Genomic DNA, 17665 nt, shown 5'->3' with positions numbered 1-17665 from the left:
TTTTCAGTGTGGATTATATGTATATGTTAATCGTATCTATCATCAGTATAGTTATAATAGCGAGGGAGTTATTTTCAGTAAAAAAATGGCTACTACCAATCCGTTTCATCCTGCAGGATTATTACGGAATCACATTCCCGGGGCCAACAGCAACGTTGTCTAGTAGAGATGGGAGCCTAGCCAATAATCCTTACTCAGGTAAGCCCGTGCCTGTTTTAGATCAGTGCCACCTTAGTGGTTCAAACAGTGTTTTTTACTCTGCCTGGTTTTAAGAGTGTGTTTCAGAAGGTGTCTGACATTTATTGTATTGGATTTGCATTGTTATTATTGTTTATCTGATACTGAGAAAATTGTGTAAAATTTGAAACCATTTTACTACTACTTACTACTCCTAATTAAATATTTATTTATTTATTTAGGACTGTTGAATTACACAAACTGATCTATTTTAAGCATTTATTTCTTTTATTGACACAATTTTAATATTGTGTTAGTTAATATTGTATAGTGTGCTAGAAAAGTCCTGCTAGAAAATGAAATCTGCATCTCCATAAAAGTTGTCAGCAGAGGGAAGCATGAAGTGCACTACACTAACTTTGGACTAGATATTACACAGCGGACCAACACCAGCAGATGACATTTCATTTTCCAGCAGGACTTGGCACACTGACCACACTGCCAAAAGTACCAGTTAGTCTTCTATAATATTCTAATTTTCTGAGACATTAATAAACACTAATACACTAATAAACTAAATAAACTCTTAAAATAGATCACTCTGTTTTTAATGCATCTACATAATATATGAGTTTCTCTTTTTTTTTTCTGAATTCCTGAAATAAATTAACTTTTCAATGATATTCTATTTTTGAGGTGCACTAGTAGATGGTCATTATGCTTTTTTAAAGACATTGCATTCCATAATTTTTATTTATCCAAACAGTATAAGATAAGTACTCAACAACCACTGTAAGTTGCACCCATGTGCAATAAAATGCACACACCCAGTACAGTAAAGTCTCTATGGAGCAGAAGAACAAACCTGAACCTGTTGACACCATGCTTAATCCCTGGTGTGGGTTATAGAGGGTATAAAGACTAACATCCAACATCCTGACCTCACTCACAATATCTCTTATCACTGAAAGCAATCAAATCCTCACAGCAAAGTTCTCTCTCCTCCTCATAAAGGTGAAGTGACAAAATTTGGCAGGGGTGACTCCACGTCTCCGGCGCCTCCTACAAGCCTGTCGGCTGCCCACGCTCCCCAGACAGCGCAGCCCCCGCAGGCCCAGAGCCAAGGCCAGAGCCAGCCGCAGCCACAGGGCCACCACAGCACTCAGCAGGCCTTCCTCAACCCAGCTTTGCCTCCTGGCTACAGCTATACAGGCCTGCCCTACTACCCCGGAGTGCCTGGAGTCCCCAGCGCGTTCCAGTACGGCCCGACCATGTTCATGCCCCCGGCCTCGGCCAAGCAGCACGGCATGGGCCTGGGCAACCCCTCCACACCATTCCAACAGCCCAGCGGCTACGGCCAACACACCTTTAGCTCAGGTAGGTCATGTACACACACAGTATTCAGTGTTTCAGTGCATTTAGATAAGAGATATTGGGCAGTAAATAAAACTTAATAAAACTAATTAATCAACATTTAATGGGTTAAAACGGAAAAATACCAGAAAAATAGCACGTAACTGGCATTACACTTTTCATAAAATGCACAAAAACATGTTATTATGGATTTAAACAAAATGAACAGAGGTTAAAAACAATAGTTTATCATTCAGTCGAGCAGTAGAACGAACCAGAAACAATCCTAATCCTAAACTATTAATTAAAAAGGCAGAAAACAGTTAATATTGTAACATTTTAACAGCCACAAATATGTAATAGTTATGGCCTATATACTTGCAAACAAAATGCAACAGTAGTGGCAGATTCCTCAAAATTCCTAGTCAAATACTCTCACATGCATAGAACAGTGATTTTATATAAATGCCTTGTTGCCCACAGGGTTCCTGCGGGTCCTTAAAAAACGTAAGATGTCTTAAATTAAAATCCGGCTAATTAAGTCCGTAAATTGTCCTAAATGTACTGTAAATGTCCTGTAGGTATTACATTTTCAGACAGTGCATTTAATCCCAGTGGAAAAACACAGTGGCACCCGTAAACATCTAATCTAGCTAACATACTAATGTTAGCAGCGAACTAGCTAACATTACAGGGGAGAGAACTAAGTTTAAAGGAGCGCTAGCTAACGTTAGAGACAAGTTAGCTAACATGCTAACTTTAGCAGACAGTTACCAGAATGTTACCACAGAGAGCTTGCTAACGATACCGGGGAGAGAACTAAGGTTAGTGGAGAGCTAGCTAAGTTTTTAACCAAAGAAATTATGACTACATTTTTGGGTCTTAAATCAAGTTTATTAAGGTCTTCAAAAGCATTAAATTTGACTTTTAAAATAGTGCAAGAACCTTGTACCAGGATTTTTTTTTACAATCTCTGTAATGAACTGTAAAGTTGGGTCAGTGTTATTTAAGCAATGATGATATCTTTGATTTGATAAGAAAATGAATCACGATGCAATAAATTATTGATTAATTATCCAGCTTTAGGTATAAGTAATGTATAATTGAACTGAATGGAACTGATGCTCTGAAAGGCAAATTGTGGCAAATACGATGATAAATCAAATAATTCAAATTGCCCACACCTAGGGCAATGTCTAGGAAGTTGTATTGTTGCCTATTTTAAAGTATAAGGTATTGCTGCTGCTGTTTCAAAAAAGTATCAAATAAGTAAATTGATAATAAGCATGATAAAATTGATGCCGAGTTATGCTTTATTTAATTTTACTAATGTGAGTGGAGTGTAAAAATGCTTAACAATTAATGCTTTATTAATTTGTGTCTCTCTGCTCAGGGTATGATGACCTGACACAAGGCCCTGCGGGAGCAGAATACAGTAAAGGGTACAGCAACTCCTCTCAGACACAGGCCAAATCTGCTGCCTCTGGTCCAGGGAAAGGTACTGTAACTTATTTCTGTTTTTACATCAATGACAATAATGAGATGTGGCATGAAATACATACAGTACAGGCCAAAATTTGGACACACCTTCTCTTTTTCAATGAGTTTTCTTTGTTTTCATGACTATTTACATTGTAGATTCTCACTGGAGGCATCAAAACTAAGAATATATATATATATATATATATATATATATATATATATATATATATATATATATATATATATATATATATATATATTGCGCACACTTCACACTATTCTCTCAATGAGCTTCAAGAGGTGGTCACCTGAAATGGTTTTCCATCAGTCTTGAAGAAGGGAGTTCCCAGAGGTGTTTATTAGCACTAGTTGGCTCTTTGCCTTCTTCACTCTGTGCTCCAGCTCACCCCAAACCATCTGGATTGGGTTCAGGTCCGGTGACTGTGGAGGTTCAGCTCATTTTTTGTTAAGTACATAAAACTCCACATGTGTTCATTCATAGTTTTTATGCCTTCAGTGAGAATCTACAATGTAAATAATCATGAAAATAAAGAAAAAGCAATGAATGAGTAGGTGTGTCCAAACATTTGTTCTGTGCTTTAACTCCATAAGAAGATAAACCAAATTCAAACAATTAACATCTTATCCTGTTGTATCCTCATAGGTGTTTCTGTGACGTCCAGTAACTCTGGCGTGCCAGATATCAGTGGAACTGTTTACAACAAGACTCCGGTAAAGATGGAAGACTGTCTCTCTGTAACATCATTCACATGCTGTGTTTTTTTTTTTTAAGGGATTTGTATAGTACACTCAGTAACATGTTTTATCCCCTTTTCTATGGTTACAGTCCTTTGATAAACAGGGTTTCCATGCTGGCACTCCTCCTCCATTTAACCTCCCCTCAGCTCTGGGGGGAACTGGACCGCTGACCCCTGGTGGCGCCCCTGGATACGCCCCAGCTCCTTTCCTCCACATCCTGCCTGCCCACCAGCAGCCCCACTCTCAGCTGCTGCACCACCATCTGACCCAGGATGGACAGGTCAGTCGTGCCGACAGAAAAATGAAGCCCATCATGTCTCAGTAGTAATAGTAGTAAAAGAAGTAGTGCAGAATTCTTGCGAGCATTTTTGGCGCTCTGGGTCTAAGCTTGACTCTCATTGGCAGAAATAATTGAATATCAGGGTTAAACCCTGAGTGCTAAATATATCAGGGTTAAACCTGTGCTAAATATGCTTATAACGGTGCAGACTACAACAAGGCAGCACAGCTTCAGTGGACTTACCGTATTACATAAAAATGTATGATTTTATTTAGTGTAATCACAATATAAAAATGACTTTTAATACAGTATCTGCCTAAATATCTTAATACTAACACTGAAATGGCAAATACCATGGCAAAAACCTAAAACATAAGAAATTAAAGTAATAATAGAAGATCGAACATGGAACTAAAATTATACGATTTTTTCTATTAATAATAAAAGAGAAGATTCAAAAACAAAAGATTACCAATAAGTGAAACTTTAAGTGAAACATAACAGGGAACAATTACTCGCTTTTTTTTTGTTGTTGTTTTTTTTTTACTTTGATTCCTGTCACCGAAAAGCTGAGGAAACCAAAAACTAAAGTATTTAAAAGCTTTTAAAGACATTTAAATTTTAAACTCTGCTGATCTTTCCTGAAATATCATGTGATATGTTTGGTGTTTGGACGCTTTAAAGAACTGTGATAAATAGTAAGAAATAAATGGGGTACTGTACTGTACTGTATTTGGATGTATTGATACTTTTTTAACAACAAAAATCTACCTCAAAACTGTGTAGCATAGTACAGCATGTTTAATGCATGCAAACTGCAAACAAACAATTTACAGTAAATACAGTAAAGACTAAAATATGTGCAAAATCGGTAGTTTGCAAAAATATCAGCACATTATGATGTTTTTTTTTTAATTGTTCATTTTTTTGCGGTATTATTGCATATAATAAGATATGGTCCACACTTAGCCAGACATGGCCTACAAAAAGCCTAATGGGCCATCCTCAATAATTACTTGCTTGGGTATTCAGATTTTATATTCTCTTTCGCTTTGTTTTTCCTTTTGTTTCTGAAATAAAAGGGTGTCCTGTGACTTTTGACTCTTTTTGACCCTGCATACTATATGAACAGAAGTATTGGGACACCTGTTTATTCATTGCTTCTTCTGAAAACAAGGGAATTAATGAGTTTAGTCCATCTTTATTGGAGTAACTGTCTCTAACGTTCAAAGAAGTATGAGAGCTGTATGATTTGTATGAGAGCTGCACCAGGATGAATTGATGATGGTACATGGTGAATAAATCAGAATCAGTAATCTATTAATTAAACTAAAATCTGGATTATTTTTAAATGTATTTTTATATATGAAATACATCGTTTGATTCATCGTGTTTGTTCGCACAGGGTGGTCCGAGCCAGAGGAGCCAGACCAGCAGCATGCAGCAGAAGACCCAGGTCAACAAGTCCAGCTATGGCAGCTCCCCCTACTGGGGCAACTGAGAAGTGCAAAGAGCCCCATGCTCCTCCTATGGACGCCACGTTACCATGCAACACCACGGCCACCATCTGAGCAGAGCAGGGGGACAACCACACAAACACACACACACACACACACACACACACACACAAACACAAACAAACAGCACCATGCTAGACACACACATATATACACACACATACATACATACGTACATACATACGTACATATGCACACACACACACTACCATCTCCCCCTCCCCTAGTTCTCATCCCCTCCTTTTCAAAGTTTTGGCTGTTGTATGTAAAATATATTTATGTATGTATTTATACAGTATATATGTATTGGTAGGATAAAAAATGTGGTTTACTGCATTTTGTTTTGAAGGATGTTTCTGTTAATTTCAAAATGGATATGATTAAAAACAAAGAGGATGAGAACTAAAGTACTAAATAGAAGGTGAATATACTTGAACCAGACCCAGCATCATAATGTGGGAGATATTTTTTTTGTATACATACATAAACCTAATAATGGTGTACATTATTGCTAAGCATCATTTGATGGTGAAGCCTTTTTTAAAATGTTTTTGTATGTTTCCCCTGCACCTCATTGACCCGTGAACTTTTTTTTTTTTTTTTTTTTTAATGGGGGGAGTTTTAGTTCAGTGCTTGACTTTATTTCCCACCCCCCTCGTTTGTGAACCCCTCTTTATCCTGTTAATTGGCTGAAACGTAGCAGTTTTGAATCTGATTCATTTTAACATTGGTTTTACCCTTGTTGTCCAAATAAAACATCTGACCAGTTCCTTGTCATTTCTGTCCCTTATTAGCGGCGTGAAAGAGAACATATACATTCACAAAAATGAGAAAGTATTCTTACATATTTTACATATTTAAATGTATTTAGCAATTACGTACTATATAACTTAAATCGCTCGTGGTATGATTTGCACAAATATGTCATTTGAAGTGACCAATCATTAAAATATACACAGAACATAAAACATAAGAACCTTATTGAAGTGAAATTGAAACACCATCTTTTTCTTACATTGAAAATCCACAACATTTAATTTGTATTCTCCCAGGTTCAGTTAGACTGAGTTCTCTGTGGTGTTTTGCTCTTTTGCAGGGTTCATATGGACCAGTATTCACTTAAACCAGTGTAGTACAGTACAGTGTCATGTCTCTATATTACAACCTTTTTTATGCTGCTACTCTTGATGTATACTAGTGCATCTTAAAAAAAAAAAAGAGAATGTCATTCAAAAGCTCAAAATGTGAAACTCATTATATATGTGTTTTACAAACAGAGTGATCTATTTTATGCGTTTATTTTATCGTTGATGATTATGGCTTAAAGCCAATGAAAACCCAAAAATCAGTGTCTCAGAAAATGTTAAAATTATATAAGATCTAATTGGTACTTTTGGCAGTGTGGGTAGTGTCCTGCTGGAAAATGAAATCCGCATCTCCATAAAAGTTGTCAGTAGCAGAGGGAAGCATGAAGTGCTGTAAGATTTTGTAGGAAAACAAAACTGCACTGACTTTATACTTGATAATAAAACACAGTGGATCAACACCAGCAGATGACAGACATGTCTCTCCAAACCATCACTGATTGGTGGAAACTTCACACTAGACCTCGAGCAGTTTGGACTGTGTGTCTCTCCACTCTTCCTCCAGACTCTGATCCCTTGATTTACTTTAAATGAAATGTAAAATTTACTGATGATCAGTGATGGATTAGATATTATGCATAATTTATATGATAGCTCATAAAGCCCAACTTGTCAGATATGTCTTGGTATTGTTTTTATTAAGGGAGCTTTAATTTAGTGTTTGACTCATTTGTGAACCCCTCTTTACCCTGTGAAATATTAGCTGAAATATATAACAGCTTTAAGCACTGTTGAGCAGTTATTTTTGTCTCTTTAATTGTGTGTTAAAACAGCACATCCTCTCACAAAAATGTAATATTTTATATATTTTATTAAAAATGTATTTAGCAATTACAGTTTAGAACACCTATATATACTTGTGCAAATTATTACACAGATCACAAGCTGTCAGTCATTTGAAGTGACCAATGAATAATAACCTTCAGTCACCAAATACGGAGTCATTTCCAATTATAAATGTTGGAATTAAGCCAGATTATATAGCAAAAGTTGCTAAAACAACATGCAGGACCCTGTTTACACCTGGTCAGGCAAAAATCAGATTCACATCGGACATGTTGGGATGACCAATGTCCACCAATGTTATATGAAAGAGACCAGATTCACATTTGGACATCACAAATCTAATCAACATAAGCTGCTCTGGAAACAGCATAGGAAGCACTTTGGATTTGATGTGGTTGTGAAACATACTGTGACCAGACATTTTTAGTATCCTTTAGACACCTAAAGACCACCTACAAAATCAGATCTTTTTTATTTTTATTTTTTGCTGACCAGACTATTTAAAGTCCATTCTGGATTTATTCACAACTAAACAAACACTGGATTTGGGCCTGAATACAGCCTTTTTCTCTCAAAAAAAAAAAAAAAAAAAAACCTTGTCACACAAACCTCCCATTACAGCTAATGATTTGTACTGCTCATTAAATGCCATGCTCACATAGCATTTGGAGTTCAGGTCTAACTAACCACAGTAGACTTAATTTACTCAACTGTGCAATTGTGTAATCACAGTCCAGATGATACAGGGCACATGACGTGATCAGGTGTAAACAGGGTCCAACTCTTTCAGCACGTAAATCAAATTTATACAGTTTCAGAAACGCATAATGATGAACACTAGCTTTATTATGAGTATTTATTTATCAGCCCAGATGGTTGGAACATTTATATCAAAAATCTGATCATTGATATCGAACAGGCAGATTGTTTAATTTGAACTCAAGGCACACAGTAGAGTTAACAGTATTATAAATCATAGGTGTCCAGTCTTTAGATAATCTACATTGGGGAAAGGGGCAAAAAAAAAAAAAAAAAAAAAAAAAGCAGTTTCACATTTTACATAAGATAAATGCTTAATTCTGGACACAGAAGCCAAAGCTTCCATCACACACTCTTTCCATACATCACTCAGACTCCTCAGAACATTCTGAGTCCAACAAAATGAAAAACAGAAAATATTTACAGCACTAAAAAAAGTTCAGGATTGAAGGACGGATAGTTATTCATTCATCTTCAGCCTTCTTTTTCTTTTTCTTCTTTTTCTTTTCCGTCTGTTCAGCCTCCTCCTCTTCTTTCACCTCAGGTTCAGGCTCCACTGCCTCAGACTTCCTCTTTTTCTTTTTTGCGGGAGTTGCCTCCTCCACACCGTTTGTTGCGGCCCCTTCTTCCTCCTCAGCCGCTGCCTTCTTTTTCTTTTTCTTCTTCACAGAAGTCACCTCAGCTTCACCGTTCTCCTTTAATACACAAAATTAAGTACATATTAGAAATAAGAATAAGGAATACATTGAAAAGGAACTGTAACACTAAAAGCTGTCGTGCTCACTTCAGTGACCAAACCCACTGAGAAGAGATGGTCAATGGTTCGGAGGAGCTTTTCTCTAGCATGGCTTTAAGAGAGACGGGGCCATGAGAGGGTCCCGGCTCTAGTCTAGAGTCATGCAGGGGTTTAGAGAACAGAGCAGATGTTTGATACTGGAAAGAGCTTGACTGCATGACCTGGAGCTGGATTGGTTGCACCAGCTGTGCTCAAGTACAATCATAGGCTAGTTTACAGCAAGTAGGAGCTAGCTTGTCCTTCTCAAGCATAATCCTTCATACCAGATTTTTGAACTGCAAGAGTTAAAATCCTTTAATTTCCCCGAACATCACAAGTGAGCCTTAATTTGGTGCGTTTTATGTATTAAGCAGTAAAGTCACTCCGCTGAAGTACAGCGTTAGTGAACTTCCTGCAGCACTAAGGCTGGAGCAGTATTAGCATTAGCGTCTAACCACGCTAAGCGCTAGCTCTTTTGTTGAATGTCTGATTATAGCCTGCATGTTTAGTGTTAAAACAAGCTACGTGGGACAAACCTCTAGCTAATATTACCCTGGCTTACTGAAACACAAGGTTGTTCACCGTAGCACCGTTGGATGGCATTTACTAGCACTAGAGGTTAGCTGCTAATGCTGCTGCACACAGCCTTACTGAAGAGAAGAGCTTTACTCACACACCCCCCCCCCCCCACAAAAAAAAGAAAAGCGGTTTACGAGGGAAATCTGTTTAGATTAACATCCAACACGTGTTTGACTTTAAACTAGCTCTTAAAAATAAGTATATTTTACTTTGCTTTACTTAAGTTAGTTAAGATCTGCTGAATTCAAAGGAAAACATGGCAACACCCATGGTCCTTACTAGGGTCACATAATGTGCCTTTTATTATCTGTCACACCTTATCGTGTGGGGAAACAAAAAAAAAACCCAGTAAAACCAAAAATATATATTTCACATAGTCTGTCAAATAACCAAAAGCAACATTTCTATAATTTCTCACCTGGGCTTCAATATCTCCATTAGATTTCATCTTCTTGACCTCAACTTTCTCCTCTTCCTCCTCCTCTTCTCCCTCAGCCGTGGACAGAGCTTCCAGTCTTCTCTTCTCGCGCTTCTTTTTCTTTTTCTCCTTCTTTTCAAGTTTGCGCTTCATCTCTGCTGCCACCTCAGTTGCCTTTGGAGAAAAAGCATATCACTCATTCCACGAATGACTTCAGAAATTTGTATCTGGTTTGGTTCAGGTGCAAGTTCTGTGTCAGGCTCATTAAATCAGTTTTTGCCTCCATGTTGGAGTCAGGGAATAAGAGAATCATCACTCACAGGATTGCAGAGGTCTGTCAATATAGATATCAGTACTCACCTCTGCTACGGCTTCTTTCATGACGTCCAGGTTCTTTCTGGGCGTCTCGCCCGTCTCGTAGAAGGACAAGCGCTCCTCCACCTGGTCACGCAGTTTATCTCCAAACACACTGGTAGGAAGCTCTGAGAAACATTAAGAAAAGTCAGTGATGCAAACATTTAAACATTGAAAAAAAAAAGGACAAGTAGTAGTAGTATGGATTTGTTGGCCTTGCTCAGGTTAATTTCTTCAACACCCACTCCTGAAAAGGCGTGGAATTACTGATGACGAAAAATATAAACATCACTGCAAGTAAGCCAAATTGATCCATACTTCAGCTCTGTTAAAAAAAGCTCTAAAAGGCTCACCGGAGAAGCAGTCAATCCGAGAGGCGATGGTGCACTTGTTTGCGAGGTAACGCGAGATGCGACCCTTGTTCTTGGCAGCCGCTCGGCCGATGAAGGTGGAATGGAAGATGAGGCCATACTTCGGTGTGTTTCCCCTGGTCTTCAGTGCCCTAAATTCATGGAACAAGTTACAGCAGCCTACAAAAACTACACAGTATTAGTCTGCTGAGTTAAACAAAAGCACAGGCCCAGGCTAGATTAGTGCTAAACTGTACTGCAGCTACCTCTTAGAGCCCTGGGCGGCTGTTCAGACTTGGGAGGAGCGTGAAAGAGTGGGATCACTTTTGGTGTACATGTGCTTTATATAAAAACCACACCCAAATCACCCACTGCGACTTCACCCCGGCCCTGCCATCACCACAGCCGCCTGAAACCCCAGCAGGGAAGGGGAGCCCCAGTACCTGAACAGGGCCTTCTCCGCTCCCAGGATCTGCACCGTGGAGGCCGGGTATTTGGCCAGGTTGGTCAAGCTGCCAGCGTGGGAGATGAGACGAGCGCCAACCTAAAAAAAAAAAGCAAAAGTAGTGTTAGCTGGTTTGGCTGAACAATTAGGCCAAGATTTTTTCCCCCCTCTGATAATTTCATTTCTACCAGAGAAATATCTTTCCAGTATCGTTTACGTAAATCCTGGATATGTGGAGATATGGAGATATCATTGACTTCTGTTACAAACCTGATCAAATTCTTGTATTTTTTTCATGTCAGTTAGGGGTGTGCCATACAACATAGTACACAATTTTTCATTTTGTTGCAGCAGTGTATTTTGAAAATCACTTGTCCGTTTTGTGAAAACCCATATTGCAAAAACATTTGATCTTACAGTCCAACAAGGGAGTCTACAGTTCTAAAGGTTTAGACAAACTCTGATCTGGCCTTTGTAGATCAAATGTCCCATTTTTAGCACTAAATGTAGATGGATATAGAGCACCTCTACACTGCACAAAATACTACATACCACTTCTCCAATAAGTGCAGCTAGATTGGGGGCCACCTGGCCCATCTTGGAGCGTAGGTACTCCTGCAGCTCCTGCCTGTACGCACTGAGGGACACAACCCTGCTGGAGAAGCTCTCGATGTTGATCAGATCAATGGGAGAGATGTCCATACCTAAAGAGAAAATACAGATTCAGAAGTTATAAAAACTTGGGTCACAGATTTATTACATTTTAAATCTGGCTGTTACTTCACCCTTAAGTAGCTCAGATGTTCAGTTAGGTAATATATGTTGTCAGCACATGCATTCAGTGGATTGACAGACAATAAACATCATAACATCTGAATCTGACCATTTAAAAGCCTAAACAAGCAGCCATCTTACCCATGGAGCTTCGAGACGCCTCAAGAATGGCCTGTGCTTTAGCGCCATCCATAGTGACCTCCTCCAGAGACTCCAGGCTTTCCTCACTCAGCTCCTTTCGGTTCCCGATCAGCTTGGCCAGCCTGCAGTATGTCGCATTATCGCTGACTATTTTAATCAGCTCTGGGAAGTGGTAGCCATACCACTCACTAAAGACAGGAAACAAAAAAAGGAGAGCATTAAAATAAAGGCCAGCTACAGTAAGGGAATTATTAGTAAGAAATCTCAAACCAAAGTGTGGTTGCTGATTACGCTAATCCAAACCAGGCTGGCTGTCTTCGCCTCAGGTGGTGGCCTGCCAATCGGACAGACTGAGCATTCCCAAGAACGTACTTTAGTGTCCCTCCTTTCTCTGTACAGTCAGCGCAGTAGGGGGCGCTGGCTGTGGTAAGCACTGGGAGGCTGCAGAGTGCATGTTGACATTCATAGAGACTCTCAGCCAGCAGAGGGTTTAAAGAAAACCCCCCACTGGAAAGAGGCAAAAGAATGCAAAACAGCACTGACACACAACACCTCAATGCACACACAAGCAGACACACCCCAGTAATATGGCAACAATTACAAATCTTAGCGTTGTCAGAACTAGATAATTTGAACTGGAAAGGATAATGCCCAATGAGCGGTCAATATATGATGAAGGTAGGGCTGTAGCATTAGTAACACACTCCTAAATCAGCAAATACAAGGAATTTATGGACTTTTTGCTGTTTATTGCAATATTCTTCACCAGAGGTTTACCCTATTCTTCTATTTAGAAATCAGTAACTTTAAAACTAATGTAAGGGACAGTCTGGTGGAGTTTAGATCACCTTCTAACAGTGTGATGCCAAACCTTAGTAATTAAATCGCAAAAAGTCGTTTTCAAAATGACTAAGAGGTAAATTGTCATCAAATTACTGTTTTAATGCAATTTTGAAAATGGGATAATTGAGATTGCCTCTTTACATATAAAAGCCAATTCGCATCTCAGTAGATCAACATTTGCTTCTGTCATACTTATAAAAGAACTCCAACCAGTGATTTTTATATTTTACACTTTTAAATGCTGCTTATTAGAGACTGAACTTAAAAGCAAAAGAAACAATAGCTTTTAAATCACTTTTAAATTCATGTTTACAAAAAGAAACATGAGACTCAACCCCTAATCACAGTTGGAAATCCTTCACATTTCCAAAAGAGGTTTGTAAATGTTTATTTATTTATTTTTTAATATTTATTTATGTATTTTTTTTTTTTTTTACAAAATATCTATATTTTTAAGACAAAACATGTATATTATTTTTAAGTGATCGATTATGTAGGCTACAATTTAATTAACTGAACAGCCCTGCAAACATCAGACCAGATTGGTCAATACATCTCCAGCAGTACATAGCTAATTTTCTACAGTAGCGGTCTGTCACATTTTTAAGTTTGCCATATGACTCAGATTTTACTATATATGAATTGTCACACAGGGAACGGTGTTAAGATTAGTGGGCAAACCTTGCTTCATAACTGTTAGTACTCAGGCTTTTACACACCACACAAAGACAGCCAGCCGAGCCTGAGATCAGTTTATCAGCACAACTACTCCACTCAAAACGAGCAGCATACCGCACACGCATGGAGAACGTGTTGATGTCCTTGTCCAGCTGATCCAGGAGGGCGATGGACTGGATGATCATGTTATCAGCTCTGTTCACGTTGAATTTGACCTTGGCCCTGGAGTAACTGTGACCCAGACCGAGCTGGGCTTTAGAGGCAGCCTGTGCAGTCAGACCCTTCACCAGGGAGTGAAAATGCAGACGCACACCTGAGAGAGAGAGAGAACAGAGAAAGCATGTTAATAAAGGACCAAGGAGTGGTTAGAGCAAGACTTTTATAATAACAGAGGCTCGACTGCTCAGCTTTTCAGTATAAACCATCAGACATCAGTGGATAAAAGTCACATCATTACAGTGGAGGCCTCTTCTGTACACAGCAGCTGGGCTTCCATTGATTTATTAAGCATATTTTGGCACAAACAAAATGGTTAACTAAGAAAAGTTGTATTTTTTTTCTTGACATGATATTAAAGATATAAAGACTTCAGTAAATAGTGACCACTTGAATCTGATTTGATAAAACTATTTACACTGCAGAAAAAGTAGGCTAAACACATGTTTTAAATGTGACTAGTAACACAGCTGTGCCATTTGTGTGGCAGTATAAACAGCAACACACTGGATTAGAAGCATAATGCATTGCTCTGTCACACAAGCTTCACTCACAAAACAAACACAATTTGGACATATGTCTGATACAGGTCAGATTAAAAAATTGCGTAAAGCATAAAATAAATCTTGCATTTGGTCAGAAAATTAGATATGAGCCAGTTTTCTCTTTAGTGTAAACATAACTTTAGAGACATCTAATAGTAATAGAAATAGGGGGGAGATAATATGACCGCTGAATGGAAACCCAGCTACTACTAAAGATCAAAACTTCCTCAAACCTCTGATAATTTCTGCCACCACTCCTCCAGTCTGAATGGACAGGCCCAACTCTTCTTGCAGTGCTGCTCCAATCTTGCCATCGGCCACACCAAGCATAGCCTTCTTCTTGCCTCCAGAAGGCAGGTTTGTTTCCAAAAACAGTTTAAGGTCTGCATGGACGACTCCTAACAAGAGATTCAACCACTTATCAGTTATTGATCATTCACTTGTGTCTTTAAGAAGTTTTATTAACATGTAGTTTCAGTTTTCACTCAGATTCAGTTAGGTATTTTATGTTGTCAGCACAATCATTCAGTGGATTGACAGACTATAATCACATCACTATCTGAGCTACACTATCAGAGCTCAAAGCCTGGTTTTACTTACCTTCTGAAATGGCATTTATGTTCTCAAGTGCAGCCTGTGCAGATTTAAAGGGGAAAAAAGCTGCCAGTTTTACAACAGTGTTGAATTTCCCAATATTCAAAACACTTTCCTCCACCTGAATACAAAAAGAGCAAAAAAATCTAATCAGATGCTGCACATAAAATTAGCTCAGCACAAAAAGACACTAAGAAAATGTCCTGAAGATTTAATAAAATAAAAACGCACCTGAGGTAAAAGCATGCCGATCTCTTCAACTTCTTTGACGGCGAACAGGGCATAGCCTGACGCATGCTCAAACAGCACGTGTAAGAGCACCTGGAGGGGAATAAATAAGTGAATTTAAAAAATTTGTCCAGCTATAAAATCTCTGAAATTACCCATCACTACCATATTGTATGAATTCTAAATTTGTTTTTTATTATTATTATAATTATTCCCACTTTAGTACCTTAAGAACACACTTAAAACTACAGACTTGTCAGCTAAGCGAAACGTTAAAGATATCAATTTTAAATATTTAAAATATACAGAATTTCATTTTAACAGGCAGCCAAAAATGCATCAGTAGTGTCAGTCATCGACTAAGCAAAAAATAAAAGATTGACTGATACTGATATCCTGAATATGCTTACTGTTGATACAATAACACACAATATGATAAAACATTGATGTATGTAAGCTCTAGATTAAAATAACTCCTAATTAGGCAAAATGATTTAAAACGGGTTTGTACCAAATTTGGTATTTGAGGCTTTCGATTTAGGGGTCTCTGAATTATCTTCCGGCTTCATTTAAAGCCGCGTTTTAACAATTTTACTGTGTTTAAAAAATGTTGAGTAAAAGATTTCGCAATAAAACAATAATTAGTTGTTGAGTGTAATACACGTGGCTTTTTAACACGGTTATTTTATAAAAAACTTTTTTTTTTTTACACTGTGCAGAATTATAGGGATATGAGATTAAAATGTTTGCTAATATCACAGAGCCCTTGTTACACTAATAGGGTCCCATGTTATTAAACGTACAATAAAAGCAGTTAAACTACAGCAAAACTAACAATCTAAGTTATTTCTCAAGGTAAATAATGATATAGATTATTTTTTAGTTCAGGTACTTCCACTTAAACTAGTCAACGTTTAAGCTCACAGGGGCCAATTTATTTATTTATTTTTTTTAAAGATTTATCATAAAACTTATGCTCAAAAAAAGATTTTAAATTAAATGTTAAAAAAGTAAACTTAGGCTCACAGGGACCAATAGCTTATTTTAAAAAGGGTTATTTAAGATCTTAAACATTATTTTTTTCTTTAAAAAATTAAATATTAAAATCCTAAAACATAGAAGTAATATTTAGCTAGCCCGCGTTTAGGTTCACAGGACTCAAAACTTAATTTTACGGTTATATTAAGATATTAACACACATTCTAGAAAATAAAAGAAAAAGATTACAGTAATATTAACATGTTTTTAGAGTGATGGCTAAAGCATAGCTTTATCTATTTAAATGCCTGTAACTAACTGTTAGCTAGTTTAGTTTAGCTGAAGTCGCTCAAAAACGCTGCAGAAATGCAGACACGTGGTTTGCGCGTGAACCGCTCCTGCAGCCCTGACCTCTAGAAACAGTAAAAATATTACTTATAACTTATTTAATAAACGTTAATGAACACGGAGGATACATTAGAGCAGATAAAGCTCACATGGGAGTCTTTTTAATGGAGAAACTTGGCTATAACCAAATAAAATGTTCAGTTTCTTCCAAACGCTAACGCTAGCTATGTAGCTTAACCTAGCTAACGCTAACTGGTTTTGAACACATGTTGAAGGCGAGTGCCCCACGTGTTCCTCCTGCAGACCATATCCACTCAAATTATACATTTAATAAAACGGATTCATATAAAATAAAAGAAAAATATAGCTTTAAATAAAATAAATAACGTATATTGCAAGAATGTTTTATGCTGCGCTGCGTTAAAGGGAAAAACGCCATAGGAAAACTAGGCCAGGGCCTAACAGCAGCAGCAGCAGCTACGCAACGTGATTATTAGCTAACAAACATTTCAACAGCTATTTTTAGACATTCTGGCTTAAATTAGACCCCAAGCTCACTTTATAATTTTCATAAAATGTTTAAAAATAAGCATAATTCACTAATTCACAATTTAAGGTAATGCCAAACTCATACAAATTCAGCTAAGTTACACAAATATGCCCCAAATTCTAGTCGATTTTAAGCTTATTTATCAGAAAATGCCAAAAGTTATTATCACAACCAGCGTAATTAAAGCTTTAACTTTTAGAATAATGCGCTAATAAACGAGTATTAAATAGTATTTCCAGGTAAATAAAGTGTTTAAAAGTGGTAGCTACCATCCTGCTCTGATTTCCGCGTGCCTCCCTCTACTGAAGCTGCTGCAGAAAGAAGAGGCTGCATGTGCTGCCGAGGGGAGGCCATGTGGAGCTTTATGTTACCACTCTCGCGAGATTTCAGATCCGTGCTGGTACAACAGATCTCGCGGTGTTTCTCTTATAAAAACAATAAAGTTAGAACTTCCTCTGATATTATAGCATTAAATTGCATGGATATTTAGCTAGAATAACATTTATTAGGATAATTTTTAAATTATAAACCCTGAGTACTGTGTATTATTTACATGTGAGGAAATATATATATTATATCAAAACCATTCAA

At 37.6% G+C, this 17665-nt stretch overlaps 3 protein-coding genes and 1 non-coding gene across 13 annotated transcripts in view; 1 reads left to right on the top strand and 3 right to left on the bottom strand.

The window, feature by feature from the left end:
- ubap2a (ubiquitin associated protein 2a) overlaps window positions 1–6337 on the top strand; it is a 35020-nt gene extending 28683 nt beyond the window's left edge. For all 6 annotated transcript variants that reach the window (XM_007246022.4, XM_007246021.4, XM_015605003.3 and 3 more), the window contains exons 22-27: window positions 117–198; window positions 1192–1554; window positions 2924–3028; window positions 3677–3744; window positions 3860–4051; window positions 5457–6337. In XM_007246022.4, the coding sequence (XP_007246084.3) occupies window positions 117–198; window positions 1192–1554; window positions 2924–3028; window positions 3677–3744; window positions 3860–4051; window positions 5457–5552 (906 nt within the window). In that variant the 3' untranslated portion in view covers window positions 5553–6337. The remainder of the gene's footprint in view (window positions 1–116; window positions 199–1191; window positions 1555–2923; window positions 3029–3676; window positions 3745–3859; window positions 4052–5456) is intronic.
- The window catches only part of aurka (aurora kinase A), an 833084-nt gene that overhangs the window by 52623 nt on the left and 762796 nt on the right, over window positions 1–17665 (bottom strand). The window lies entirely within an intron of this gene.
- Window positions 7507–17444, bottom strand: nop56 (NOP56 ribonucleoprotein homolog). The gene is made up of 12 exons (XM_007246017.4): window positions 17344–17444; window positions 15202–15291; window positions 14977–15091; window positions 14610–14774; window positions 13730–13928; window positions 12095–12282; window positions 11732–11883; window positions 11178–11278; window positions 10738–10886; window positions 10391–10512; window positions 10031–10204; window positions 7507–8953 (listed from the first exon to the last, which is right to left on the bottom strand). Exons 1-12 carry the CDS (start codon window positions 17344–17346, stop codon window positions 8723–8725), a joined length of 1689 nt encoding a protein of 562 aa, XP_007246079.3. The 5' UTR covers window positions 17347–17444; the 3' UTR covers window positions 7507–8722.
- Window positions 10283–10351, bottom strand: LOC125782522 (small nucleolar RNA SNORD57). Its single transcript, XR_007425229.1, has one exon. It is a non-coding gene; the product is annotated as a small nucleolar RNA SNORD57 (small nucleolar RNA).

This window comes from Astyanax mexicanus, chromosome 17 (genome assembly GCF_023375975.1).
Source record: "Astyanax mexicanus isolate ESR-SI-001 chromosome 17, AstMex3_surface, whole genome shotgun sequence".
NCBI classification, from domain to species: domain Eukaryota; kingdom Metazoa; phylum Chordata; class Actinopteri; order Characiformes; family Acestrorhamphidae; genus Astyanax; species Astyanax mexicanus.
Note: the sequence above shows the minus strand (reverse complement) of the source record. Positions and strands in the feature narration are given on the sequence as shown.

What these genes read in the sequence shown, in the direction of transcription:
- nop56 (XM_007246017.4), bottom strand. An exon ending in CTGCACTTATTGGAGAAGTG is followed by an intron (nt 11,279 to 11,731) that starts GTATGTAGTATT and finishes TTTTTTTTTTAG; the next exon opens with GTTGGCGCTCGTCTCATCTC. An exon ending in TGAAAGAAGCCGTAGCAGAG is followed by an intron (nt 10,205 to 10,390) that starts GTGAGTACTGAT and finishes TTTTCTCCAAAG; the next exon opens with GCAACTGAGGTGGCAGCAGA.